Raw genomic sequence first — 26,518 nt, 5'->3', positions numbered from 1 at the left:
TTCACGACCGCATATTTTTGCTGAACTTCTAACTCAACCTATATCAGGTGGCACATGTTGCCTCAAGCCTGCAAATGAGGGCGCATGAACTGAAGGACGGATTCTCGAACCCCTTTATCATCATGAGCCACGCCCGGCACAATGTCGAGGTGTGAATCAATGCCATGCCGCTTCCACATGGCCTGCAAGCCACGAATCGACTCAAGCCTTCCCCGATCCATCTGTGGCAGGTCGCCGTTCTCACAGTCTCCCGCCTCGACTCTTCCACTCCCGTCTCGAGCCTTCATCTCTCGGTGCCAGACCCAGAACTCTTCCCCGCCGTGGACGACAGTATCAGCACTGCCAATGACCAGTTGGATCGGGACCTTCCTGAGCAGATCTGCCTGGACAGTCCGACCAAAGAGAGCCTCCGCGTCCGCGACGCCCATCGGCCACTTCTTCTGACTGTCCAAACTTGTGACCCGCCCCGGCGCTCCCACACTAACAGCAGCCAGCCGTTCTGGGTACAGATACAAGAACCGATGCGCAAACTGGCCTCCGCCGGAGAAGCCCATCATGAATATCTTCTCCGTTCGGACGCCCGGCCACCGCTGTGCGATTTCATCAAGCATGGACAGGAGCACCAGGTCTGACCGGAGCGTCTTCGATCGTAGCAACTTGTACGAGTCGATGTCGTTGGCCCCGTCGAGGCCCGCAGGGAACAAGGGCGCGAGCACGGCGCACGGCGTCGTCTCGGCGAAGGCAACGAGGCCGTGAGCGTCGTGGATCGCCGAGATGTCTCGTCTGGTGCCGTGCATGTACACGAGGAGCGGAACCTTGTCCTCGCCCTGGGCCGGGCTGGGGTTATAGTGGTGTGGCGGGACGTAGAGCGCATAAGAGACGCGCGGGTCGCATGCCACGGCCCTCAAGGGGATGTGACCGACGAGCAACGCGGCCTGGAGGAATCGGGCAGGCACATCAGCCGTAGTCAAAGCCTTCTTCTCCATGTATATATGCAATATCTCCCTCAATTATTTCTCTTTCCCCCTCCTTTTTTTAATCTTCCCGTCTGTTTTTCTCCCTCTTTCATCTCTCATGCGCAACTTCGACGCGATGGCTGCAGATACTTGCATCGATTAATGTACTCCACAGCAGCAAAACAAGCCCGGCGCGGATCGCAAGCCCAGAGCGAATTTCGCTCCAAAGCCATCCTGCCCCGCCCCGGCTCACTGCGAATAAAGGCGTTACACCAAACAAAATTTGATATTGAAGTAATATTAATGCACGAAGCTTGTCGCAATCGACCATAGGATGTGGAAAACAGGGCTTCCCGTTCGCTCAGCCATACTTAAGCCACATGCCGGTCAGTTAGTACTAAGGTGGGTGACCACTTGGGAATCCTGACTGTTGATTGTTTTTGCTTTTACCTGTAAATTTTCGGTCATCTCTTCCCCATGGAATGTCGGAGAAGTTGGTATATTGTGAGGTTTTTTTTTTATTTCTGTCCTAGCGTAGCCCTTGTTGTGGCCTGGGACAGTGGGCCAATACGGTTGTAGAGATATGGGCTTGGTCCCAGCTAAGTACGCAGTAGACATAATACAACGAGCCTAACAATTTCGCTAATGTAGAGATGATGGAGCTGTGCAACCCCCGATAATGATTACAATGATGATGGTGATGGCGGCGGCGGTGAACTTTCATACATTCATACGGCCTTACCTTTCGCAAATTCGCCTAAGAGGTCTGTTCGCTTGCTGGCGGAGATGAAACTCGATCTTGTCCATAGTCGTTCGTGATCCTATCTATATAAGTCTGCGATTGAGGATATCGCCATGTATGTAAGCTCGTGACTATATATGTACCTGCAGTCCTGCCTTCATTTAACCTCTGGAACTTTACATCCGCGACCAATCCACGCTCCCTTCCTTGCTTGCTGCCAGGGGACAAAAACCAATCATAGCAGATATCTGAAGTTCCTGTTCTCTTTATCGGTCAAATCAAGGAACTCGTAATCCTGAGGCAGATCTTGATGGCCTTCGCGGTCCCTCTTCTTGTTCTCCCGCGCGTAGAGCAAATCCAGTGTAATGGCCAGAACAATGGCAACCGAGAGAATCACCACAATGGTAAGCTTTGCCGGGATGTATTGAGGCGCATCTTTGGCGCGGAAAGTCTCGGGCCCAATGATCTGGTTTTGAGTGAAGAGAGTGTTAGCAATATCTCCTCTCAAACAGGTAACGACGCAAGCTTGTCGGAGGCGCTCCCGGCGTGAAACTCGGGTCCTGGGACCTGAAATACCTACCGCGCCTCCTCGTCGGAGTGTGTCTTTGGGGGGACTTACATTGCCCACACAGAAGCTCATCAGTACAATTGCGTTCATCGTGATCTTCTTTGTGTGTCCAGCATCTACGAGTCATTAGCTGTATGTCCTAAAATTGGTACTTGAGAGACACTTACAGTTCGATGTGATCCAACTGTACATCAACGGAAGAGCTTACAACTGTCAGCAGCTGTTATGGGGGGTTGCCGCAAAGTCCACACTTACTAGCACCGACGGTATTAGTCAAGTAATTGCCCGTGAGCAAGCCACCCTTGTTTGAAGGAGGCAGCCAGGCCATCAAAGCCCCTCCGAGCAAGGTCGGGATCGTGAGAACAATGATTGCGATGCCCCTGCCATTATATCTGCCGGCCCACCATGTTCCGAAGCCGACTGACACAAAAGCGACCGCGCATCCAGGGAGGTTGAGGAGCAGCGTTGTGTATTCATCAAAACCAAAGCTTTCAAAAAGGTCAGCAAGAACATGTATAAATGGGTCTGATTTGATGTACTTCTCAATAATAATGCTTGAGAAAGAGCTCACGGCGCCGTTGGGCACGTTGGTGGTGATGACAACCAAACTCAGCAGCCAAGTTCTGAAATCAAGGAGCACCTCCTTGACCTGCTTGGTCTTCAATTTCTTGTTCTCAATTCCAGTCTGATTCTCGCGGACTCGCTCGATAATGTAGATTTTCTCTTCGGCAGACAACCGGCTTTTCATAGGGTTATCCGGAAGGAAGAGGACGACTAAGATGCCAATAGCGATTGTGATGATCCCAAAGACGAGAAACAGGATTTGCCACGACTTGAAATGGAGGTGCGGGTGGGAGTCTGTGTAGTGGAGGAAGCCGTATGAGGCCAAAGAAGACACGGCCGGGGCCACCGATGTCTATAACATATCTATCTGTTAGCCTCGGTCGAAGACGACCTGCTAGTAACATTGACTCTTTGAATGGGAAAGGGGGGACGAACGCCTTGGTACCAGATCCCCATCCGTGAAACTTGTTCATGCCGCTTGTACCACATGGCCGTGAGGATTACAAGACTGTAAGCGGTCAGACACATTTTCGGCTCGAACCATGACCGCACTTGCCTAGGAGCGACGCATGATTCGAACATGCCGAGCAAGACCCGAAGCGCGACAATGGATGCGAAATTGTGGCAGACACAGTTCAGGGAGACAACGATGCCCCATAGAATCACTGCATTATCAGCATACTGCTTCCGAGGCACATGATGCCTGCACTTACCATTGCAGCCCAAATACTTTGCGGTCGGGAACTTCTGGATGAAGAACGACTGAAGTGGCTCGCAGAACAGGAAAGAGACATAGAAGGCGATTGCCAAATTCGAGAAGCCATTCGACGGCATGTGGGTGTCCTCAATGACGCCCATAATCGCGGCATAGGAGACTATACCATGGTCAGCAGCGTTTGAACGAGGGTTCACCGCGTGTGAACTCACGCAAAGTCTTGTCAGTATACTGCAAATAATAGCAGGCAAACATCAATGGCATTATCATCCAATCGACCTTCCGCATGAGCTTCTTCTCGTCAATGTCAACTGCCTGCCCAGCACTGGCATTGGCCCGCAAAAAACCAAGGGCTGCGTCCACATCCCGATAGTCAACAAGCTTTTCGTCGATACTCTCGACGGAGGTCACCCTCGTCTGGTGTGTTTCAATGTCGTCCTTCATCTTGGCGAGTCGACCAGAGACTGGGCAGGTTTCGCTGAGAGAACATAGGCATACGAGAACACATCTCGTTAATATATGTCTGGCTCAGGGTATACGACGGGACATGACCAGTTCGGCCATATGCCGACGATCTCGCAGCTCTCTATCATGGTTTTATCTCAAACATCCAGGGGTGCAACCAATGGATTTGGTATGCCTATGCGGCCTGTCGACATGGAGTTCTCGACCTGCCATTGTGAGAAAGGTCCATAACACAGTCCGCCGGCCTGGGGATGCGATAGAGGTGGGCATCACCGTCGCTCTTCTGTGGCTCCCCTCAGGATCTGCAAGTGCGGAGAACAAGATAACAAGGGATCAAGATATGAAGTGCTTCCCTCGCATGACGGCAAGTCGACGACCTGTGTCACCTGCCTCTTACCGCAACGAGTGTCGGCGGAGATGAGCGACCGTGGGCTTCTTTTTGGGATATGGATAGACGGCCACGGCAGATATAGTCAAACATGATGCCGGTCTTTGGAGGCCATTTCTGGCTAGAAGAGGCGGGCGCATTCCACAGCCTTGTTCAAGTTTATGAGCGAGTCTGGCACCTTGATATCTCTTTGCAGGGCACTATTTCGTGTATAGATATCGACCGCCCTGGACAAAAGACGTGCAGGGCAGCTGAGTTTCTTGCGACGAACAGCCAAATGCAACCGTCTTCGTCTGCGTGTAATAGATGCGCCTGACATTTGCCTCGATTTGAAATGTTGACAAACACGAGAGCAAGCGCGTCGCTGAGGGGCACTGCCCACTGGTCTTCGTAGCTGGCACACCGCGGATGTCCCAGGAGAGATCCCCTGTCTTTTCATTCATGATTAATGACAGGAGCTCATTTCATTCGGAAGAAATAATGCACTTTGGAGGTATTAGGGAGTTAGAAGTGACGAGTGGCCAGGAGTGGCCTGGGCAAGCGTGGGCAAGTATGCGCGATGGGCCGGCGGCGGAAGTGGCTGGACTATTATACCGAGCACCGAGACTTCGCATCTCCACACGCCGAGGCTGCGGACTTTTCTTGCTCTACTTGTACCTGTCTCGCTGTACACCAGATTCTCTCACCGGCAAATTGAGATGATGTGCTCCTAGTTATGGATCCCGTGTGGTCACCGCTTGACGGCTGTGCCAGAAGCATTACCTCCTTCATCTTCGATTCTTACTCGAATAGGACCTTTTCCTTCTCCCAAATTCACGGTGTCGGCGATGGCAGGCGTCTCTTCCACCACACGGAACAACCGTCCACTACTTCCAGGCTAAAAGAAAAGGACGATCGCGAGGAAATGGTTTTCGAGGACGCGCCGGGTAAAACGAGGATGCAGACAGTTTCCTCCAGCACTGGAGCTGAGAAAGCTACGGGCTTTGCTGAAAGGATCTCGTCTCAAATACTGGAAAATCCTCAGAAACTACCAAAAACTACAGAGGACGACGGAGAAGGGTCCAAGTCCAAGACGATGCTGCAAAGCCTGAATCACATTGCCTACTGTCACAGTTCCTTCCCCCATGTGCCGGACGGATGACAACAATAAGTTGTTAACATAGCGATGTCAGTTTTACTGCGCTGTTAATCTCTCGAAGCCCCGTGGGCTTTGGTTTGGACGTTGTTGGGGTTCTGCGCATACTTGCCAACGACAAAGAGGAGGATCTCTGAAACTGCAGCAGTTGTTGAATGAACAAGGCTGAATGAATGATCACTACGGGGGAAATGAGGCGTGATTTTTATCGGTCCTCAATGAATAGAGCTCTTAGTGCGTACAAGACCATCGGATCCTAGCATCAGCGAGCGCATCATGAAACCCTTTTCCTGTAGCGGTACTGCTTCGACCTGTTTCCGCTGCCTGAAAGACTATCGTTTGAGAAACGCCGAATGCCTGTAGACTCCAGCAGATAGGCATACATGTTGGCCCGGATGGACTTCGTCCTATGCCAGATGCAAGCCCGTCAAAACCTCCGCGCATCGTTGAGAATGGCCTGCCGAGCTCGTTGTCGAAGCAAATATGATATGTACGATCGTCGCACAATGTGTGTATACAACCCACCAAAGGCAGGCTGGCAAGAACACTCCAGCCGACAGCCTCTTCTTTCTCCGTGGCAGCTTCAATGACCTGTCCTCTTCCCCATTTATATCTGGATCCGAATGTTGTTGCTTTTGAACAGAGTAATCTCTAGTAGTTCTACTAATTGCGAGAGCAGAGCAGAACTCTACCGCCGTCTGTCGAATAAGAACAGGAAGTGGGCGGGCTGATCACACGGACCTTGCGCTCTTTCTGTCCTTTGGTGCTTTCAGATGGGCGCTCTCTATCGCTGGATGCTCGATAGATCGATCCGGTGACAAGAGCGGTGGCGGCTAGCCAACCCAGCAGACGGCTACTAGCATTGAGGAGCAAAGACGTCTCTCTAAAGCTGGCCAAGTGGCATTTGATGCAAGCAGTCGGGACCGCAAGGCAGTCGAATATTATCAACGTCTGCTGGAAAGCCGCCGGCAAGATGGTGCAGTCGTCTTCGAGGATGACGAGGAATCGGTTAAAGATTATGACACCCTCACGATCCGCAGATGCGGATGGCTGAATTCCTTCAATTTTCCAGCAATTTGTGACGAAAGCTCCCTGCTTTTGGTGTCTAGAGAGCTTCTATATGTGGTTGTTCCATCGATCTGTGGGGGAGAACAGAATCCTTGAGCCCTCCCTTCTAATCGTGGTCTAAAACAGCAGATGATGTTCTCATGCAGCTCCTGTAAATAGGATAGTTGCTCCGCGGTTCTTCGAGCTCCCTGCACGAGCACAACTGGACAGGACCCACTATCATGTCAGGACAGTCTCCGATGCTTTGGCCTGACATGTACTGAGCCTCCTGGAGGTCAACAAGAGCGTTGGTGCTGTCCTCGTTCCGCTTTGGACAGCATAGACGACTACTTTCATGCAGAGGAAATCTTTCTCCATTCGAGATCCAATAGCAGGCACTCCAAAGTCACGGCATGTTACAGGACCCATGGTACGAGGAATACACACCCCAAGCTCCAGCAGCCTGTCTAGCGCGCCGCAATCAGAAGCAACTCAGAGTATCGTTCCTGGAGTGTGCATTACGCTACTCTCGGGGTTTGCCCAGCAAGTGCATGGTAGTCTGCACGCCATGCCAACAACCGGATTCGTGGAGCGGCGGGTGTTTTCGCTCGATGATAAATCCACGGAAGCCGGCACCTTCGTAGGATGCAGCCACACTTACAAGTGCCTGAACCGCTTGAAGAGCGGTCCATCGATGTCTTGACGTGGCCACAGTAGCAACACGAAGATTTCATCAATGGCCTGCTGGACGACTTCAGAGCCGCTGAGTCAGAGTTTGCCCACCTTCATCCGAGATCTGCGCCATTTCCTCATCAAACAGTCTTTCCCAAATATATATATGTTGGAAAAATGTCATCCACGGCGAGAAGGATACGGGATGGGTTGTCGTTCGCTTTACCTATTTGGGATTCCTAGAATGACAGGTGAGGCTAGGCCGTGTTCTATATTTAACCCCGGTTGGCAAGGGACCTCGCCAACCACATGAAACCGATCAGCACCCCCATGGTCTCTTCGTCGGTCAATAAGCCGTCAGATTGGTCCTGCGGCGAGGACGAAACAAGTCGGAAAGTCGCCGCTGACCCTCCCGGATTCGGCTTGGGCTTCTGGACTTCGTCCATCCATCACAGGAGGCTCAAGCCGCTGATGCCACGCAATGCGCGATTACAACGAAGTAGGCCGGAAGAGCAGTTCTAGCATCATCGACAGACAGAACCCGGCTATAAAGAATACTCCGCCCTGCATGCGGAAACTAAGGTTGATATTGATCGCCCTGGGGCCAACAGCAAGAAACATCGGTTCGCCTCATATTCTCAACAGCTCTGTATCTCCAGATATTGTCTCCCACTCCTCAAGATGAAGTCAAAGCTTCTTTTCGCCATGCTTTTTGCTGCTTCAGCGGGTAAGTCGTCGTTCTCACGTTCGAACAGAGCGCGCCTGATGTCTAACGATGAATTGTTTTAGTGGCAGCAACGATGTTGGAAGAATCTGACCAAGAAAACTCCCTCCAAAGGCGAGCGTTTTATCAAGACGGCTACAAGATCTTCAAACGCAAGCGGAATGCTCACGCCTGCATGATGTCCATCGTCTTCATCGTCCTCTTCCCGTTGGGTGCCATTTCCCTCCATCTCCCGCTTCGGGGCGTTCGCGTGGTCCAGTTCATCCACGCACCGATCCAGGTACTGGGGATGGCGATGATGATCGGCGCACTGGGGCTAGGCATCGACATTGCAGATGTTGACCTGAACTATTTCGCGAGCGGCACGTCGACCAAGGCACACGTTGTGATTGGCCTCCTCGCGACGTCGGCGCTGATCCTCTTTCAGCCGGCACTGGGGCTGTTGCAGCACCGTCATTTCAAGCGGACAGGCCAAAAGAGTATGTTCGCCTACCTCCATCGTTGGCTCGGTCGCATTGCAATCTGCCTGGGCTGGATCAATTCCGGCTTGGGGTTTCAGTTGGTTCCCATCTCCCTGGTGGCCGCGCACTCTCTGGTTCGAAACTTTGTCCTCATGGGTGTCTTGGGAGGGATCTGGTTCTTCTTGATCGGATGGGACGGATATCGACACCTCTGGGCGAAGAAGGACAAGATATCTGCGTATCGTGTTGGATGGGAAAAGGGCGTGGTGCTTCGAGGCCAGCGGGTCGAGGAAGAAGGCATCAAGGAGAGCAACGCGGAGTCTGGCAGCTCTGAGAATCAGGTCAACCCTAAATGAGGAAGAGGAGGAGCATTATCGGAAGCAAGGAATAGACCAGGAGAGGCTTATAGATATACACACCTATGTACTGTAGTGAGTACTTGGATACATCTCCATCGTTGTAAAATAGACTTCAACACAACTTGCAGGGAAATTTCGCACCAAATTTGGCGGCTTATGCCGCCCGCTACTGAACAAAATCGCTCCTCAGTGCTCGCTGGCGCTGGCAACGGAAGCGCCAGTCTGGACTCCCATGTTGGCATACGCTGGACCCTATTTTGCAGAGCCCAACATTCATCGCGCGGGTTGGATCGTTCAACAAGATGACTTGCCCAACGTCGGGTGCACGACAAGGTCCGGTGGAGATATCCATGGAATGCTGTCGAGCCCCACTGTTGAACTTTTGTCAGTCTATACAGTCGTGGGAGCTGAAGAGATTTGCGTGCGGAATCGGATCGGTCGCACTCCAGGTCATCGTGATCAGCTGGGTGTCTCCATGGCGCATGATGCTTTGTTCAAGCATGTCCAGGCAGTGGTCTCGGGTGACGTTGTCAGCAGAGAAATTCCACGGCTTATAGTTGGTAGCAATGTTTCGATACCCACCGCTGTGACACTGTATAAGCGACAATTCCTCGCTCCTGGCGTCCTTGTAATAGGGTGGTGAATGCAACGCCTGGTGCAATTTTCTCTAGAGTTATGCATCAGAAAAAGGAATATAGAAAATATGGACGAGCCGGCCCACTCTCGATGCAGTGAAGACTGGAACACACCGAGGGACGCGAAGTATTCGGAGACGTCTGTGAACGCGACGCCTTCATCCAGTCGGCCAAGGCGTAACATCTGAACGCATACCGGCTGGTGCATGCTCGCAGGAAAAACGTACGGTCCTCATGGATGCGCAGAATCATGGAGGTACTTTGTCTATTGGTTAGACATTCACCGCCTAGCAAGACTGTAAACACTGCAAACCTGGGTCGATCGGGCATTATGATATCAGATGAAGCATGGGAGCCTGAAGACGAAAGCTGCGAGATGCTACTTACCCTGAGTTTTATGCTTGCAGCTCACGGGTGAGCCTTGACATTTGTGAAGCCAGTCGCTCTCATGCTCTCAACTTAACCTCGACGCACGGAAAGCCAGTCACTTGGACTTGAACTGGTAGCATAATATCCTAGAGACCAGTGCAGGAAGCCACAAAACAGATGAAGCCAGGCGTCACTGAAGCCTTGTCTCGAGTCGGGAAAGCCTTATATGCTTGGGATCACGCGGTGACAAGCCGAGAGACAACATGGTAGCGCATATGTAGCTAATTGAGTCGTTTCTCGACTCGGAAAGGCCTCTCATAATGAGCACCACGTGGAGGCGAGCTGAAAAACAACATCGAAGTGTGCAGGGGACGGGCGGAGCAGCTGTTTCTCAAAATCGAGGTTCTGCATATGCAGCCAGAGCGGAAATTCTCCTGTGACAAGATAAGGTGTACATGTTGCACACCTGTTCTAAGCTTTGCGGCGGCATATATTCATGGCATAAGAACGATCTCTGTCTTTGGCGTCTGTGCACCAAAGCTCACCATCCCCTAGGCACGAAACAGGTTTCAACAGTCTATAACCAAGGTCAGTTTGTCCAAGTTCTTTGCTAACCATGAGTGGCTTCCTTGTTTGCGCTGGGATCATCACCGCTGTTTGTTCGGTGTACAGTTGGGCAGCTCCAATCGGGCAAATTAATAAGTCGGTCACATTAGACCTGCGGGTCGGAGTAGTCGTTATTACCAGTTGACTCTGACAACCATAGCCCTGGCCTTGATAGAGTTGCAAATAGAACTGACTGCGCACTATCAATTGGAAATGCCACAGAAGGTGGTGTGTTCAACCTCACTTGTGTTGATCTTGGAGAAGAGACTCCGACGGCATCGGCGCCAGCGGCGAGCTTGTCTGGAGGAGCTACAGACAACGATTTTTGGCATTTCCTTATAGTGGGCGATTGGCCGTGATCTCGAAGTGCTCCAAAGGGTTTCGGGGCACATTGATGAAATGACTTGGACTTCTCTTTGCCGGGAAGCGGTTTACCACGTGGTAATCGTCAGCTACTGCACCACTTTCAACAAGCTTGCAGTGACGTAGATGTTTGTCCGACTTCAGAATGCGAGTTCCGTCTAGCGGGTTGAGCAGATGATATCGTGCACTCGGCAGATTATGATGGATTTTCCTGATGAATGTATTTAATTCGTTGGTTTGGTCTGGTCCAGAACAGGTCTACTGGTGGCCAAATCATGATACATTGAAGATGTCTCGATGCGCGCCAGGTACTTGGTACATCCTACAAATAACTTGGGCAGCTTGGGGCAGCGGGAGATAGATATTTGTACGGAGGAGCTACATCGTATACAGCACAAGAGAAGGAATTACCAGGATAGGACTAGTGTCCTACATTACGTCACAAGTCCCCAAACGGTCCGATCAGGCCGAGGTGATGCTTGGCGGCTTGGCGGCAGCGGAGAAATACTATTTAGGGAGGCTCGCTCCCCCTTTCCAAAGACGCACTCTTTTCAACGAGTTTCCCCTTCTATCCTCTGTATCCGCCCTGTTCCAGTCTGTGCTGTATCTGGCTTGGCGGATTCCTCCCTCTCCTCCTCGTGTTTTTGACCAGTCATTCTCGGCTTCTCGGCATGTGCTCACTCCGGGGTCATCACTTTTGCTTTTTCCTTCACACTGTTTCCCTTTTAAGTCATCGCCCTCTCACGCTGGCTCGTGCTGACAGAAGATGAACCTCGTGTTCCATCTCGGTGTGTATTACAGTGTCCAATGCGAGAGTCGAGGTTGCTTGTGCCCTCTGACAATCCAGACCAAGGTGAGAAGAGGGGTCGCCAGCCGCAATCGCACCAAAGCTCGTGCGAACGACTTTTTCATACTTTGTTTCTCAAATACGCTCCAGCCCCTCTGTCTGTTATCCAATCAGCCCTTGAACTCAAAGTAGCTCTGGCCACAGGCCTCGTCAATGGCTGATCTTCAGACACCGATGGTCTTTTCAGAAAGTCTATCCCTATCCGGTGGATCCGCCAATCACTTCATATCCAACTATGCTTCGGACAAGGACGAATGCTCTAATTTTCCTGACAAAGCCGCGTGATTCAAGCCATCTACACTACCTCGCCCGAGTCGGCCGCCCTGGTTAACATGACGGAAGGATGTTCGCCCACTACGAGCAAGCGTATCTCTCGGCATTGGAGGGGTTAAAGCTTCAGCCAGGTCACGGAAGTTTCTTCTGAGATGCTTGTTGGTATCACACCACTTAGACGTAATCTGGGCTTCTGCAGAGCTGTTCCAAAGGGCTTGGGCGTGTCGTTTAGCCTGTTGGGTGTAGGGTTCAGACAACTTGAGGTGGGAGGGGATGTTCTGCATTTCGTCTTGAGCCAGCATATAAGGCCAACAACACCCCACGTCCACAATCAACTCTCTTCGGACTCCCTCCTGTCCACGGTCAAAATGGAGATTCACAACCGACCCGATGAATGGAAAATCGAACAAGGCTTGGCCGGTGCTAAGCTGCCGTTTCTGGATCAGACGGGGCCTGAACCCGTCTTTCTCCAGCCCAGGGAATGGCCCGAATTGACCAAGGATCAAGCAGCCATCGATGCCGTAGGAAACCGCGATGAGCTGTTTACACGGGAGCTCGAAGGCTGGAAAGGGTGCGTTATTTCTCCTGGTTGAGGACGACGGTTGACATGGTCTTAGCTATGTGGAATGGGAAAAATATCCAGAAAAGAAGGAAAAGGCGCGTAAGATTCTGGCTTCTCAGGTCTTTCCACCCAACCCAGAGTTCCAGATGGGACCCATTCCCGATACAAATCCCGTGCTCCCTGGCACGCACTGGAAGATGTGGCACCACGCAGTTGGTGGTGAGCTCACAGATGTCCCCGAAGACTCCTGGAGCACGGTCCTTCGTGAGAAACATCCAGAGATGTTGCATCTACTGCAATTCCCATACAATGGAGAGCCTCCCAAGAGACTGGTGACTGACAAAGCCGTGACGCCGAATTCGCTTCACTTTGTGCGAAACCATGGCGGCATTCCATTGATCGACAAAGATAAATGGAAGTTAGATCTAGATGGGCTAGTCAAGAACCCACGAACATTCACGTTCGATGAGCTTACTGATGAGTCTAAATTTCCTCGCATGGAAAAGGTGGCTACGATGCAATGCTCTGGAACGAGACGAATTGAGCAAATCTCTCTCTATGCAGGCCAGGGAGACGAGGTCCCCCAAGCTCCATGGGCGGAGGGCGCCATAGGAACGGCGAAGTATCTCGGCATTAACCTGAAGGATGTTGTTGAAGCCTGCGGTGGCCTCGTCAAACCAGCCAAACATCTCGAGTTCTACGGGGCCGAGACCTACTTCAAGGATAACGAAGGCAAGTAACGTGCACCGCGATTTCTAACGAGAAAGCGGATGCTAATGAACCATTTCTGCTAACAATAGTGATGAACTACGTTGTGAGCGTCCCGTGGTCCAAGGTCAAATACGACGAAGTTCTCCTCTGCTGGGAAATGAATGGCGAACCACTCCCAGCTATTCACGGCTACCCGATGAGAATTATGGTGTTGGGGTATATCGGTGCTCGAAGCGTGAAATGGATCTATAGGATCAAGGCAATCGAGAACCCTTCCCTGGCACCTGTCCAAAGCAAGGAGTATCTATACTTTAAGTAAGTGCCCACCAGTCTCTGCATTTCAGAATATTTCTATTCCGAACCATTGCTTTATCTTTTTTTCAGTTCCAATACTGACTAGAAGCAGTCAGCAGATAGGCAAGCACAACCAACAACCGACGGATGGCATTCAGATCCAAGAGATGCCCGTGAGTTCAGCCATTATGTCGCCCTGGACAAAACAGGTCGTGATCCATAATGGCAAGATTCATTGTAAAGGTTGGGCCTATTCAGGCGGTGGTAGGTGGCCAGAGCGAGTCGAGTTGTCGGCAGACGGAGGTTTCAGTTGGTATGCAGTGCCTAACGCCAATCTCTCCAAGAAGGGCAAATGGACCTGGAGGACATGGTCGATAGATCTTCCGTGCGATGTGGAAGGTTGGATCGAGATCGTCTGCCGGTGCTGGGACAATGCCTTGAACACGCAACCCTTGACGGTCCGCGCGGCTTGGAATTGGGGTCTCCACGTTACGCATTCGGCACATAGGATCAGTGTGTACAGCATCAACAAGACTCGACCACGCACAGCGGCCAAGTTGAAGCAATTCGAGGCTACAGGGTCGCCTTTGGTGCCTCTCACCTGGCCTGAGGAGTTCCCTACACAGACCTGGGAAGACTACAAGAAATTTTGGGAGGAGAACGAGCCCCGGGACGTGGATGAGTGAATGACTGAGTCTGTATGGTGGTCAGGGGCTGGCCCAAGAGCTTAGCCCCCTAGTGATGTGACGGCTCTCAATTGGCGGGCTGGATATGTCCTGGGAGAAGACGTCCGCCGCTGTTGTCTCCTAGGAAGGACGAAACATGCACGACCGACTCAGGGGCTGTATGTATTGAGTTCCTCTTGTTACGTTCTTACTGCTGTTGTATAGCTCGTCATGTCATGCCACGTATTTGTTGCTATGTCCCACTACGCTGCAGCTTGTCGAGACCGTGGGCCGCAGCTGTGGACAATAGTGATCAAAAGCGGACAAACTTGAATGAGGCCTCGTTCGACAGAACCTGCGAGTGGAAACTTTTGCGCGCATTTAGCTCTTTTGGCCTGGAGATCGTTCCCATAAGCATTCAAGTAGTCGGTGGTCTGCCCCCCGCTGCCCACGTTCATTTGCACAGTGACTGGTTTCCCAAGGTTATAAATCATGCAGTCTCCATTCTTTGAGGGACCATCAAGCTGATCATTGGATGAGGGCGAGAGGGGTAGCTTCTGCTTAGCTGACATCCAGCTCGCTAGGAACTAAGTATTCGCGCGAAGCTTCGCGCGAAAGGTTTCTACGCAAGCAGCACGCCCTCATGATACAGTGTACAACCATGCCAACGGAAAACACCTTGAGGCCCATCTTCCAGCCTTCGATTCTTGCATCGAGCGGCAGGCCCCGAAGTTAACTTTGTTCGCCCCAGATTGAAAGTCTATGAGGCGGCCTGACCGAGGGGGTTGACACACGGCAAACAAGGGCCGAGCAATTACCAGCTGCTCTCGAACCGGGACCCCAAGGTCCAGGCACATTCACAGAGCTGGGTTACCAATCTCCCGGCCCCTACGCAAGGTATCGAGATGGTTTCCCGCCAGGGTGTTTTCAATTACACCGGTCGCTCGGGTACCAGAGCATATATATACACACCAGAAGGCCATGCCTCCCTTCGGAAAAATCGACGTGATACCGTTGCATCAACAAGATGTCCGCAGAAAACATGTCTCAGTCTCATTACACTCTAGCTGAGGGGATTCCTCTGCCTCGAAACGACATAATTGAACAATTGTCGACGGGATCCGGAGGTGGCTACGTCCTCTTAACAAGCACCCAATTGCTGGAGAATTTGGCGCATTTCTCTCGCGAGAGGATTCCTGAACGGACCGTCCATGCAAAAGCCGCTGGTGCCAGGGGCTATTACGAAGTCACTGACGATGTCTCCGACGTGACGGACGCAGATTTCCTTAACGGGATCGGTAAGAAGACTGAAGTGCTGATGCGAATCTCGACGGTCGGGCCCGCTCGAGGCTCTGCGGATACAGTCCGCGATTTCCGGGGGTTTGCAGTCAAGTTCAAGACGAATGAAGGAAATCAGGATTGGGTCTTCAACAACCAAGTAGGCGGGTCTATCTACTCCCTCCCTTATAGGAAGTATAGTATGGTACGCAGCTCACAGATAACATTGGCCAGCCCGTCTTCTTCGTCCGCGACCCGATGAAATTTCCCTCGTTGAATCGGAGCCATAAACCTCATCCAGGTACCAACGCATCTGACGCCAGCATGTTCTGGGACTTCCATGTCAACAACCAAGAGAGCATCCATGCGCTCATGTTCCTCTTCGGAGACAGAGGCCTGCCTGCTTCAGTACGCCATGTAAACGGCTACAGTGGCAACACATACAAATTCACAAAGGACAATGGTGCCTCGTACGTCTATACTCGAATCACTCTCAAGACGGTGCAGGGGATCCATTACTATACCAACTCGGAAGGCGCGGAAATCGCTGGCAAGGACCCGGACGTGCATCTGGTTGATCTCCAGGGAGCCATCAACAAAGGAAACTACCCTCAATGGGACGTGTATATTCAAGTGATCAGGCCTGAAGATATTTCCAAGGCGCCCATCAACATCTTCGACATGACCAAAGTATGGCCCAAGTCCCTCTACCCGCTGCGCAAAATGGGCCGTATCACCCTTGACACAAATCCGAAGAACTGGTTCGCAGAGATTGAACAAGCTGCCTTCAGCCCCAGCAACATGGTGCCGGGTCTCGCTGCCTCTCCGGACCCGATGCTTCAGGCTCGCATGTTTGCGTATCCGGATGCAGCGCGGTATCGGTTGGGCGTGAATTATCAGTTCTTGCCGACCAACGCACCAAAGCCCGAGGTCTACTGCCCGATCGAGCGCGATGGGGTTATGAACTTCACGCCGAACTATGGCACCGATCCGAACTACGTGGGTACCAAACTGAAGCCCGTCAAGTTTTCCGACAGGACCAGTTCGGCCAAAGTCACCAGCACGGATTTCGCGGCCGTCCAGCAGATGAAGCAGCTGAGCCTAGGCCACCCCGACGAGGTGCAGATCCCCAGCCCGATCTCGGCCTTCACCCAAGTCAACGACCAGAAGGACTTTGAGCAGGCAACTGCGCTGTGGAAGATCATGGAGAAGCAGGAGGGTGCGCAGGCCCGGTTTGTGGATAACGTCGCGGCGCATGTCAGTGACGTGAAGGAGAAGTGGTTGAGGGAGGAAGTCTACGGTGAGCTGGCTCCTTATCAGGCCCCATGCATCTCTTTGTTTTCCTTCTTTTCCTTTTTGGAGAACAGACGCCTTTCCCTACCTCTTCCTTCAGTCCTCGTTGGTATATGTATTGACTGTTTTGCTCCAGCCATGTTCGCCAAAGTCGACAAGCAACTCGGCGAGAGGATCAATAAGGTCGCAGAGACAAAGATCGAGAACGACCACGCGCACCCGCACAAGACGGCCTGGCATTGAGTCTACTAGCTTGGGACTGACTCCGCAATGGAGATTGAGCCTGAAAACGGCCCAGAGATTGAGAATTGAGGTTAGGACTATAATTTCTGAGATTCCAGGGATGATATAATATGCAACCGCCTAGTTGCTACAATCTGTCTCTATCTCTGTCTTCTCTCTACATTGGGTAGAATCGTATACAACGAATCAGGATCAAAGCTAAAATGGAATAGCATAGAATGAATTAAGAATCGAGACATCATGCGGTACTGGACTATGCTATACTATGTCATGCCATGCCCGCCTTATCCTATATACTTTCATACCATATACGTATCTTATTCTATCCGCTGACAAACTGTCCTCCCTCCTCCTCCTCCTCCTCCTCCTTTCTTCATTCCCTTGTCTGTCCGCCCTCTCTACTATAATCGCTATCTGTTCAAGGGTATGGCACAAATGTGTGAATTAGAAAAGACGCTAGTACATCATCAGTCATCCAAAGGAGCCTTTCGGCTATTGATAGGTCGTTTGCGTCTAACTAGTTTCAATACTGCACTCTGTCACACCTATAAGGATATATCGATGATAGTCCATTGAGAGTTTGCCGTCTGTCGAGTCCTGTACTGTTTGTCGTTCAGAAGCATAGGGGTTGGCACTGGTCATTTTTGTGCAAGTCATTTCATCCAGTAAAGGCTACATTGCGTCTCTCATGGCATCAACCCTATCGAGGGCCCCAGTGCATTGTCCCAAGCATGCCAGTCAAAGTCGACTTGATCGTAGAGCATCTGCCCTCCCGGCGTTTGATCAGCCTGTTCGCCCTGGATATCTTGCGGGTCCTGTGGTTGTGCTCCTCCTCCCGCTCTCGTCGCCTGCTGCTGTTGGGGGTGGGGGTGTCCAAGGGTCTCGTTATTATCGACGACGGAGATTTTCTCGCCGCAGATACATCTGCTCGACAGGACCGCGTTGGACGGGAAAAGAACGTGATAGTCCATTCCGACTTGCTCGAGAGCCTTTCTCCGTGTCCTCACGAGCATGGTCCATGCGTCTCTGCCGGAGGGCGAGAGCTGGCGACGAGGAGGGTCGCTTTGACTGACTATACCTTCATCCACTTGGTAGAGTTCGAAGATGGCATCGATCAAGCCCCGGGACAGAGCCGCATCATCGCTGTAGGGGTGTTGCAAGAGGTCTGCGAGGAGGAGGGAGACGGCCTGAAGAGGTTGGTACGTGCCTGGGTACATCCAGTGGAAAGGTTCCGAGATGGGGTCGTTGCAGACACGAATGAAAACTTGGATGAATGCTTGAGCGTGTTTGACAGCACTGTAGCCTAGTCAGCATTTGTGTGGTATCGAAACAGGATGTCGTGGTTGCATTATCTTACTTTGTTCTGACATTTTCGTCGGCAACCATCGCGGGATCTCTGAACAGGGGATGGTATAAGACACAATATGCCTTGTGGACCATTAGGTGCAACAGAAGCGCAGACCAAGCGGTAAAGTCTACAACCTCTCTATCACTCGGGTCCGGTCGAAGTGTCCACACCCTGTCAAAACCCAGCATAAGCGGAGTTTGCTCGGCGGGACGGGGTGTGGTAGATCTCGCGGCTCTTGCTTCAGCAGAGGCCCTGGCCTTAAGCAAGGTGTCAACGGTAGCACTGGTGCGGTCAGCTATCATTCGAAGGCGACCAGCACAATCTGCAACCACTTCTATTGACTGAAAGGCGTCTTCGAAATGGAGCACAAGGACTCTTCTGATCTCTCTTGTAATTTCGTAGCGGCGGGATGCCACGAGGTAACGGATGTCAACTGCAGTAGATCAGAAAACCCATCATCCACTTTGTGACAGGGGATCACCTTACCATCTTGACGGTCACCCGTGTCCTCACCCTGTATGTCGTATTGACATATAGCATCGGTGTTCGCCATTTTCTGATTGATGAAGAGAGGTGAGAGACCGGACGAGGATGAGGACATGACATCCAGGTGGAGAATATACCACCAGAGCCTGCGTCTGGTCTCCAACTCGGCCAGAGAGAGTCCCGATTCAGGTAGCTGGCGGTGCAGGCCCATGCCTAGCGCAACACGAAACGAGGTGGCAATAAAGTCAGGTGCGTCGGAGAACTCTTCTTCCCTCACGAATTGACTCTGTGCGATGATGTAGGCTGCCAGTGAGTAGATGCTCGGTCGTCGAGGAAACCCGGTCAGGCTAGCAGAGGCCATTGCAATAAAGTACATGTCTCCAGGGCTCACATTGTTGGGCTCTGCAAAGATACGCTCCAGACGAGATGGAGAGGCTGAGAAGACTGCCGCAAACAAAATGGCGGACAAGAGGGAGAGGAAGCCTGGCTTCCTGCGCATAAAGAGGCTGGGCTCAGCATTATGCACATTCGCCGGTGGAATGCCATCCCAGAACGTCCTAAAATCCTCTGCAAAACTAGTCATGTGGAAGATCGGGGTCAGAGGGAAGACGGTTGAGAAGAAAAACCCGCACAGCTTCTCACAGATCTCGCGACTGGGCAGCAGAGCCATGACACACGAGATGTTGTAGTTCCTTCCACAGAACTTGCATTTGTTTGATGATGCCTTGGTCCATTCGAAGCCGCAATTGCGCGGTGGGCGAAACTTCTGTCCGGCCCATTCAAGTCCTCCCTCCTGCATCTTGCCCGGGAACTTGGGAAACGGGCTGGTCTCGCCGAGTGTTGTAGATACTGTGTCTCGGTTGATCTGGGCAATAGTCAGCAAAAGCGTAATTGGGAGCGAAGGAGGCAGGGTAGCAATGGAAAGGGTGAGGAAGATCAAGTGTACCTCAAAAGGGATCGCATTTGCCCAGTAGGTCGAGCCTACGTAAGCCGAGCGTCCACCGTCATAAACAGAGAGATGTCCTCTCTCATGGTTATTTTGCCTGGGCACAGGCTCTGCAGCAGCTGATCCGGGTTATCAATTTGGCTGATTGAAGGATTTGATCAGCGGTACCAAGGTGTACTTACGCTCAGTTTGAGGCCCTGTCCCCCTGCCCTCTTCGGGTCTTGCATAACTTGTCGATGAGGAAGATGGGAACTGTGATGTCGAGCTTTGCCAGGTAGATGACCGAGGTGCTGCGCTGACACTGGCACTGGCACTGGCACTGGCACTTTCGTCGTAAACGCATTCGGTGCCACCAGCCAGACAGCGACCACAGGTGGGATGCACCTGAAATGCATACATTAGTACCTCCTCTATCGGCTCGTCACACGAGTCCAGGATGCCATTGTTCTGTACCCTATCGCATTTCAGACGCCTCTTTCGACATGGCAGACACGAAGTAACTGGGCGTTGCCTTTTCTTTCCTTCCATCGTGATTTAAATGCGGTTCACCTAGCTGTGTGGGTGAAGCTAAACGCATCATATTAATGTACGTCAAATGCTTTGCCGACATCCGTTTAATAGTATTGGTGATGTTTTCAAGCCCGCCGTCATCCAAGATACTCGCCTAGCGACCAAGATCTCAGCCGATGAGGTTGGTGCGTATTTTTCCACAAAGGCGGCGACCGCTCGGAGATCGGCCATGTGTCGGCGAAGCGTGTTTTTAGTCAGAAAACCATCATCCAGTCCCCATGGCAAGGGATGCAGCCCTGTTCTGACGAGGCTCCAGAAAGCATATCCTACCTCAACGATCAGAATTTTGAAGTGGACATTTCCATCTTCACGCCTTCGAAAGATACTTCAAAACCAGTAGACACATGTTGACTGGCCATTGACATCCATGGAGAAGTTACACTCTCCAACCAGTCTCTCGGGCAATGCATGCACGTATCGGGAATAATTGGCTCGGACTCGTCATTGTGGACACAGCGAGCGAAAGCTGGCTTCGGACAAGTGGAATCTTTGCGAACATGGAATGGAACGTTGACTTGTTCTTCGTCGTGGTGTTCTGGGTGTTTTGCTTGCGAGACATTTTCTGGATTCGCGTGTTCCTGGATTTATATTTCGCCGAACTGGATAAACGTTGCAGCGCTCCGTTCCGGTCAGAAGCCGTGCCTCATTGTGATTGGATCAAGACGGAACGACCATGTTGCATGATTTGCGTCTCCATCACCACTGTCGCCTGTCGCAGTTGCACCTTTCTGCGAACCTCGTTCAATCGTCGCCCTCTGCCGACCACACAGTCTTACTGCGAGGGCCACCATCATGGAGGCACCGCATATGGCTCTGCGAAATCTACCTCGGCGTGCCCCCCGGCTCGCGTCCTCACTTCGATATGCGGATCTTTCAACTGCGACTCTTTGTTACTCGCCGATGGCGGTATGGAGCAGGAGACAGTTCACCACGGCTTCGAGAAGTTCATTTCCAGGTGGCCCCATGGGAATGGGCGGCTCCGGCTCCTCTCCGACATACTTCCAACGACAGACGAGCCTTCCGGCGAACACCATTATCCGATTCGTACCGCAGCAGACTGCATGGATTGTGGAGCGCATGGGCAAGTTTAATCGGATATTGCAACCTGGTTTAGCTATCCTCGTACCTATTATCGATGTATGAGACATTATCCTGGACTTACTAAGAGCTGGGGCTAACACATGAGGAAAGCGCATTGCCTACGTCCAATCATTGAAAGAGGCGGCCATCGAGATTCCTAGCCAGAGTGCAATAACGGCTGACAACGTCACGCTCGAATTGGACGGCGTCCTTTACACAAGAGTATTCGACGCATACAAAGCTAGGTAAGAGTGGGCAAAGATCAAGCACACTGTTGACTCGCGCTGAGCATGATCTAGCTACGGGGTTGAGGACGCGGAATATGCCATCTCACAGCTTGCGCAGACGACCATGAGGTCTGAAATCGGCCAACTCACCCTCGATCATGTCCTCAAGGAAAGAGCCAATCTCAATGCGAACATTACGCAGGCGATCAACGAAGCCGCACAAGAATGGGGCGTGGTGTGCCTGAGATACGAAATCAGAGATATCCATGCCCCAGAGGGCGTAGTCGCTGCCATGCATAGACAAGTTACGGCGGAACGATCAAAGAGAGCTGAAATCTTGGATTCCGAAGGTCAGCGGCAGAGTGCAATCAATATCGCCGAGGGTCGTAAACAATCCGTTATCTTGGCCTCCGAGGCTTTGAAGGCCGAGCAAATAAATATGGCATCTGGTGAAGCCGAGGCCATCCTGCTGAAGGCACAGGCAACAGCCCGGGGTATCGATGCCGTTGCGGAAGCCATCAAACGAGGAGAAGCCAATGCGCAAGGAGCTGTCAGCTTGAGTGTTGCAGAGAAATATGTTGAAGCCTTTGGCAACCTGGCCAAGGAAGGAACTGCCGTTGTCGTGCCGGGCAATGTTGGAGACATCAGCCAGATGATTGCTACCGCGATGGCTGTGTATGGGAAAGTGAACGAGAATCAAACCAAAAATCTCGCGGCCAAGGTTGTTGGCACAACGACTGCGAAAGACGACGCCAGATCGAAAGATGTTGGGGCGAGAGTGATCGATGTGGCCCAGCACGGGGATGCCAAAGATGTTGCGCAGACAGTCCTCGAAGGATTTGAGCAGACACGGGAGGCAAGGAGGTAGGCGGACACCTCAATGGTATAACAATCGGACGTGTCGTCCCAGGCAAAAGCGAATATTCGACTCCTTCATGACGCAGCGACGGCGCACCTGCGTGTATTACTTGATATGGATTGAGGACCCAAAAAGTCGATAGCCATGTACTAATAAACCAAAGTGCTCTATGACCGTCAGAAAGTACAGACGGACAAAATAGTAGGATATCGGGGTCTCTCTCAACGAGTACTCTTAACATTCAGCCTTATTGGTCCAGCCTTGCCCAGCCTTGTTTCCCCCCCACCTCCCAGGGAGAGGCCGAAGCCCACTATGCTGCGAGGCTGCGATGCTGCGAGGCTGTCAGGCTGTCATATGCCAAACTACAAACTGCGGACTGCGGAGTGCGAACAACACTATAACACGGCCACAATTTCTGCTTCTCATCAGCCACCTACCAGTCTTTTCTCAACCTTCAACCCGATCCTGATCTCGCTCTTCTGAGATGATCTAGTCGACCCCCCTTTTCAGAATGTGCTCCAGGCGGCTGCAGAGATAGATCCGCAATGCACATCATCAAACCCATCTGGCTCACCCACGGAGGTTCGACGTTTCCCGCACCAAAACACCCCTGAACGCGTCACAAACCGCGTAGACTGCGTCGCATCGACATTTCCACACAGTCGAGAGGCTAACAGGTGGTCTAACAGGCGAAAAGAAAGATTTCGAAGTCTATAGCTGCCATGTCTCCCCTGACGGCAAGCGTCTGGTCACCGCAGCTGGCGGTACGTCAACATTTGTGCACCATGACAAAGGACTTGCTCGCTGACTGACACTGAAAGATGGCTACGTGCGGATCTGGTCGACCGAGGCCATCTACAATGCCGCAAACGTGAAATACGACAAGCCTAAGCAGTTGGCATCGATGAGTTACCATTCCGGTACCATCCACGCAGTGCGCTTCTCCCCCGGCGGGAAGTTTCTGGCTTCGGGAGCGGATGACAAGATTGTCTGCGTATATACTCTCGACCCGAGTCCGCCGAGCCATGCCACATTTGGTGTGTTAAGTTGCGGTGGGTTGGCGCAAAGATGCATGTGCTGAGATTGGGACAGGTACAAACGAGGCCCCTCCAGTTGAGAACTGGCGCATTTTTCGTAGACTGATTGGACATGACAACGATGTACAAGACCTGGGCTGGTCATACGACGGGACGATCCTGGTATCGGTGGGCTTGGACTCAAAGGTAGTGGTATGGTCGGGCTTTACTTTCGAGAAGTTGAAGACTCTCTCGAATCACGTTAGCCATGTCAAAGGCATCACTTTTGATCCTGCGAACAAGTACTTTGCAACGGCAAGCGACGATCGAACAATTCGAATCTTCCGATTCACCTCTCCCACGCAAAATTACACCACACACGACGCGGTGAATAATTTCACACTGGAGACGACCATTAGCCAGCCATTCGTGAATTCGCCCCTGACAACGTACTTCCGAAGATGCTCCTGGGCTCCGGATGGAATGCATATTGCGGCGGCTAATGCAGTCAATGGCCCTGTCAGCGCAATCGCCATCATCAATCGCGGCACCTGGGACGGAGACACCACCTTGATCGGACATGAAGGGCCAGTGGAGGTGTGCGCATTTTCTCCGAGACTCTACGGGCGAGAACCTCCTACCAAGCCTTCACTCGAAGAGCATCCGTTACCTCACACAACGGTAATCGCATGTGGAGGGGCGGATAAATGCCTGAGTATCTGGACAACGAGCAATCCACGACCCATTGTAGTGCAACAAGACATAGCTGGAAAACCGATCTCGGATATCGCGTGGAGTCCTGATGGTCAGATACTTTTTGCAACTGCGCTAGACGGCACCATTTTGACGGTCATGTTCGAACCGGGAGAATTGGGCTACGCGAGACCCATTGAAGAGAACGACCGGTCACTCTCCAAGTTTGGCACATCAAGAAAGGGGATCGGATTTCCTGAAAGCACCGATGCGCTCTTGCTGGAAGAAATGAGCAAGGCGGGTGAACTCAAGGGCGTGGAAGGACGCATGGGCGCGTTAATGGGCGATCTGCACTCATCACAACCGGCGACAGCAGAAAAAGCAATCGCCACTGCGAATGGTACAGCCACCAATACCGAAAACCTCACCAATGGCACTGCGCAAGCGACGATCAACGGACAAGCCGCAGCGAAGGCGCAAGATGACCAAAACCAGGTCAAACTCGAGAGACTCAAGAATCGAGTCGAGATCACTAAGGATGGTAAAAAGAGAATACGGCCGCTTCTGGTATCTGGCGCCGGCGGGACAGAGTCTTCATTGCCGCAGACGAAGCTGGTCAGTGCCAGTGCGAATGTGCAGACGGTCGATGCCCCCCAGTCGGTGCTGGACCTCTCCAAACCATTTGATGGGCTTCCAAAGGGAGGCCTGACGGCATTATTGCTTGGAAACAAACGGAAATACGCACAGATTGAGGGGGAAGAAGAAGGTACCACGGAAAAACGAGTGGTGGCAGCGAGCCAGAAGGGGGCGATACCCATTCTCGTTAACGGCGCGGATGGTCTTCTGCCCGCACAACATCAGCCAGCCGTGAGTGGCCAACAAGTGACTCCAGAGTTCATCCGCCCAGCTGTTATCAACCAGGCTTTGAGCATCAGTCAACTTCGGCTTGCCGTTCCCAAAGTGCGAGCGCATATCGTCCAGGGCATTGATTCTACAGGCAAACCAGGCGAAGTATCCGGCGACCCGGCGACCAAGGCGAGAGCCGAATTTGTCTTCGAGGCCAAGAATCCGTCAGGACAATCATTAACTCCCCGGGCGCAGGATCGCGAACCCTGTCGAATCACACTGACGAGGAAGGATCAGCCCCTGTGGCAGGATTTTCTTCCTCGGCCGGTCCTTTTGGTCACTGGGACTAGAACCTTTTGGGCAGCAGCAGATGAGACAGGTTCTGTTTACCTGTGGACACCACATGGTCGACGGCTAAACAGTGCGCTGGTCATGGAAGCTCAACCTGTGATTCTTGCGTCGTACGATTCTTGGCTGATGTGTATCACTGCTGTTGGCATGTGCTATGTGTGGAATGTAAAGACCATGTCATCCCCACATCCGCCTGTGTCGCTGGCGCCCGTCCTTGACGCGGCTAGCCATTCACTGGCCGCTCACCCTACAGGTGCGCCTGCCATTACACAAGCTCGCTTGAATTCCGAGGGTCGGATTATTGTCAGCTTGTCCAATGGCGACGGGTATGCCTATTCGCCTCAGATGTTCTGTTGGCAACGGGTGTCCGAGGTTTGGTGGGCAGTGGGCAGTCAGTATTGGAACACGACCGATTCTTCGGTGGGAAACATCCAGTCTTCAAAGGCAAAGACCGACTTTGAAAAATCTGTGGATGTCTCTTCCGGCATTGTGCCGTGGCTCGAGAGAAATACCACGTCGGAAACATTGCTACGGGGCCGGGCCTACTTTTTACAGCGACTTATCAAGGTCTTATTGTCGCGAGAAGGGTTCGAAAGTTTCGAGTCTGGTGTTTCGATTGCTCATCTCGAAAACCGGATCGCTGCGGCGCTAATGCTGGGGGCCAAGGACGAGTTCAGGATATACCTGCTGGTCTACGCAAAACGATTAGGAGCCGAAGGTTTGAGGTTGAAGGTTGAGGAACTCCTGAGAACGCTGATTGGCGGTATCGTGGAACCGTCAGGTGAAGATGGGGAGAGTGTTGCGGCGACTATGAATGCGGTGAACGGCCGCAATTGGCAGGAAGATTCCAAGACGATTTGCGGATGGCCTCGAGAAGAGCTCCTCAAGGACGTTGTCTTGCTTCTGGGTAAGTCTCTCCTCCCCCGTGTTTGGGTTTGTCGGTATGCGTTTACTCATTTGCTCGAACAGGGAAACATCGGGATCTACAGCGGATCACTGTGCCTTATGCCAAAATGTTACATATCGTGGACGACACGCCTGAGGATCAAGATCAAATGGCTCTCTAAGCTGGTTCGATGGACGGGAGGCGCATGGACTGGTCGGGAAATCTCAGGAATTGGACGCAAAGTGCAGGTCGAGCCCGGGACGAGGAATGGAATA

At 52.1% G+C, this 26,518-nt stretch overlaps 9 protein-coding genes and 1 non-coding gene across 10 annotated transcripts; 7 read left to right on the top strand and 3 right to left on the bottom strand.

Moving 5' to 3' along the window:
• Nucleotides 1–62: 62 nt before the first annotated feature.
• Z519_08097 (uncharacterized protein) lies at nt 63–986 on the bottom strand (the record flags this gene model as incomplete). The annotated part of the gene is made up of 1 exon (XM_016765825.1): nt 63–986. One exon carries the CDS (start codon nt 984–986, stop codon nt 63–65), a length of 924 nt encoding a protein of 307 aa, XP_016617870.1.
• A 293-nt stretch (nt 987–1,279) lies between these two features.
• On the top strand, nt 1,280–1,395 carry Z519_08096. Its single transcript, XR_001677175.1, has one exon. It is a non-coding gene; the product is annotated as a 5S ribosomal RNA (ribosomal RNA).
• Nucleotides 1,396–1,933: 538 nt separating this feature from the next.
• On the bottom strand, nt 1,934–3,989 carry Z519_08095 (uncharacterized protein; the record flags this gene model as incomplete). Its single annotated transcript, XM_016765824.1, has 8 exons — nt 1,934–2,164; nt 2,318–2,382; nt 2,434–2,469; nt 2,522–2,754; nt 2,806–3,182; nt 3,266–3,495; nt 3,544–3,705; nt 3,758–3,989. 8 exons carry the CDS (start codon nt 3,987–3,989, stop codon nt 1,934–1,936), a joined length of 1,566 nt encoding a protein of 521 aa, XP_016617869.1.
• A 3,944-nt stretch (nt 3,990–7,933) lies between these two features.
• On the top strand, nt 7,934–8,793 carry Z519_08094 (uncharacterized protein; the record flags this gene model as incomplete). The annotated part of the gene is made up of 2 exons (XM_016765823.1): nt 7,934–7,979; nt 8,042–8,793. The coding sequence occupies 2 exons, from the start codon at nt 7,934–7,936 to the stop codon at nt 8,791–8,793; spliced, it is 798 nt and encodes a 265-aa protein (XP_016617868.1).
• Nucleotides 8,794–12,257: 3,464 nt separating this feature from the next.
• Nucleotides 12,258–13,191, top strand: Z519_08093 (uncharacterized protein; the record flags this gene model as incomplete). The annotated part of the gene is made up of 2 exons (XM_016765822.1): nt 12,258–12,460; nt 12,507–13,191. 2 exons carry the CDS (start codon nt 12,258–12,260, stop codon nt 13,189–13,191), a joined length of 888 nt encoding a protein of 295 aa, XP_016617867.1.
• Nucleotides 13,192–13,253: 62 nt separating this feature from the next.
• On the top strand, nt 13,254–14,142 carry Z519_08092 (uncharacterized protein; the record flags this gene model as incomplete). Its single annotated transcript, XM_016765821.1, has 2 exons — nt 13,254–13,477; nt 13,569–14,142. 2 exons carry the CDS (start codon nt 13,254–13,256, stop codon nt 14,140–14,142), a joined length of 798 nt encoding a protein of 265 aa, XP_016617866.1.
• A 1,006-nt stretch (nt 14,143–15,148) lies between these two features.
• Z519_08091 (uncharacterized protein) lies at nt 15,149–16,935 on the top strand (the record flags this gene model as incomplete). Its single annotated transcript, XM_016765820.1, has 3 exons — nt 15,149–15,559; nt 15,634–16,699; nt 16,829–16,935. 3 exons carry the CDS (start codon nt 15,149–15,151, stop codon nt 16,933–16,935), a joined length of 1,584 nt encoding a protein of 527 aa, XP_016617865.1.
• A 686-nt stretch (nt 16,936–17,621) lies between these two features.
• Z519_08090 (uncharacterized protein) lies at nt 17,622–20,114 on the bottom strand (the record flags this gene model as incomplete). Its single annotated transcript, XM_016765819.1, has 5 exons — nt 17,622–18,231; nt 18,293–18,716; nt 18,770–19,634; nt 19,716–19,834; nt 19,898–20,114. 5 exons carry the CDS (start codon nt 20,112–20,114, stop codon nt 17,622–17,624), a joined length of 2,235 nt encoding a protein of 744 aa, XP_016617864.1.
• Nucleotides 20,115–21,185: 1,071 nt separating this feature from the next.
• On the top strand, nt 21,186–22,460 carry Z519_08089 (uncharacterized protein; the record flags this gene model as incomplete). Its single annotated transcript, XM_016765818.1, has 3 exons — nt 21,186–21,422; nt 21,477–21,610; nt 21,665–22,460. 3 exons carry the CDS (start codon nt 21,186–21,188, stop codon nt 22,458–22,460), a joined length of 1,167 nt encoding a protein of 388 aa, XP_016617863.1.
• A 536-nt stretch (nt 22,461–22,996) lies between these two features.
• Nucleotides 22,997–26,424, top strand: Z519_08088 (protein hir1; the record flags this gene model as incomplete). Its single annotated transcript, XM_016765817.1, has 5 exons — nt 22,997–23,033; nt 23,141–23,215; nt 23,273–23,488; nt 23,544–26,264; nt 26,327–26,424. 5 exons carry the CDS (start codon nt 22,997–22,999, stop codon nt 26,422–26,424), a joined length of 3,147 nt encoding a protein of 1,048 aa, XP_016617862.1.
• Between the last annotated feature and the right edge of the window lie 94 nt (nt 26,425–26,518).

This window comes from Cladophialophora bantiana, assembly GCF_000835475.1.
Source record: "Cladophialophora bantiana CBS 173.52 unplaced genomic scaffold supercont1.12, whole genome shotgun sequence".
NCBI classification, from domain to species: Eukaryota; Fungi; Ascomycota; class Eurotiomycetes; order Chaetothyriales; family Herpotrichiellaceae; genus Cladophialophora; species Cladophialophora bantiana.
The sequence above is the reverse complement of the archived record's forward strand: the minus strand, read 5'-3'. Positions and strand labels throughout refer to the sequence as shown.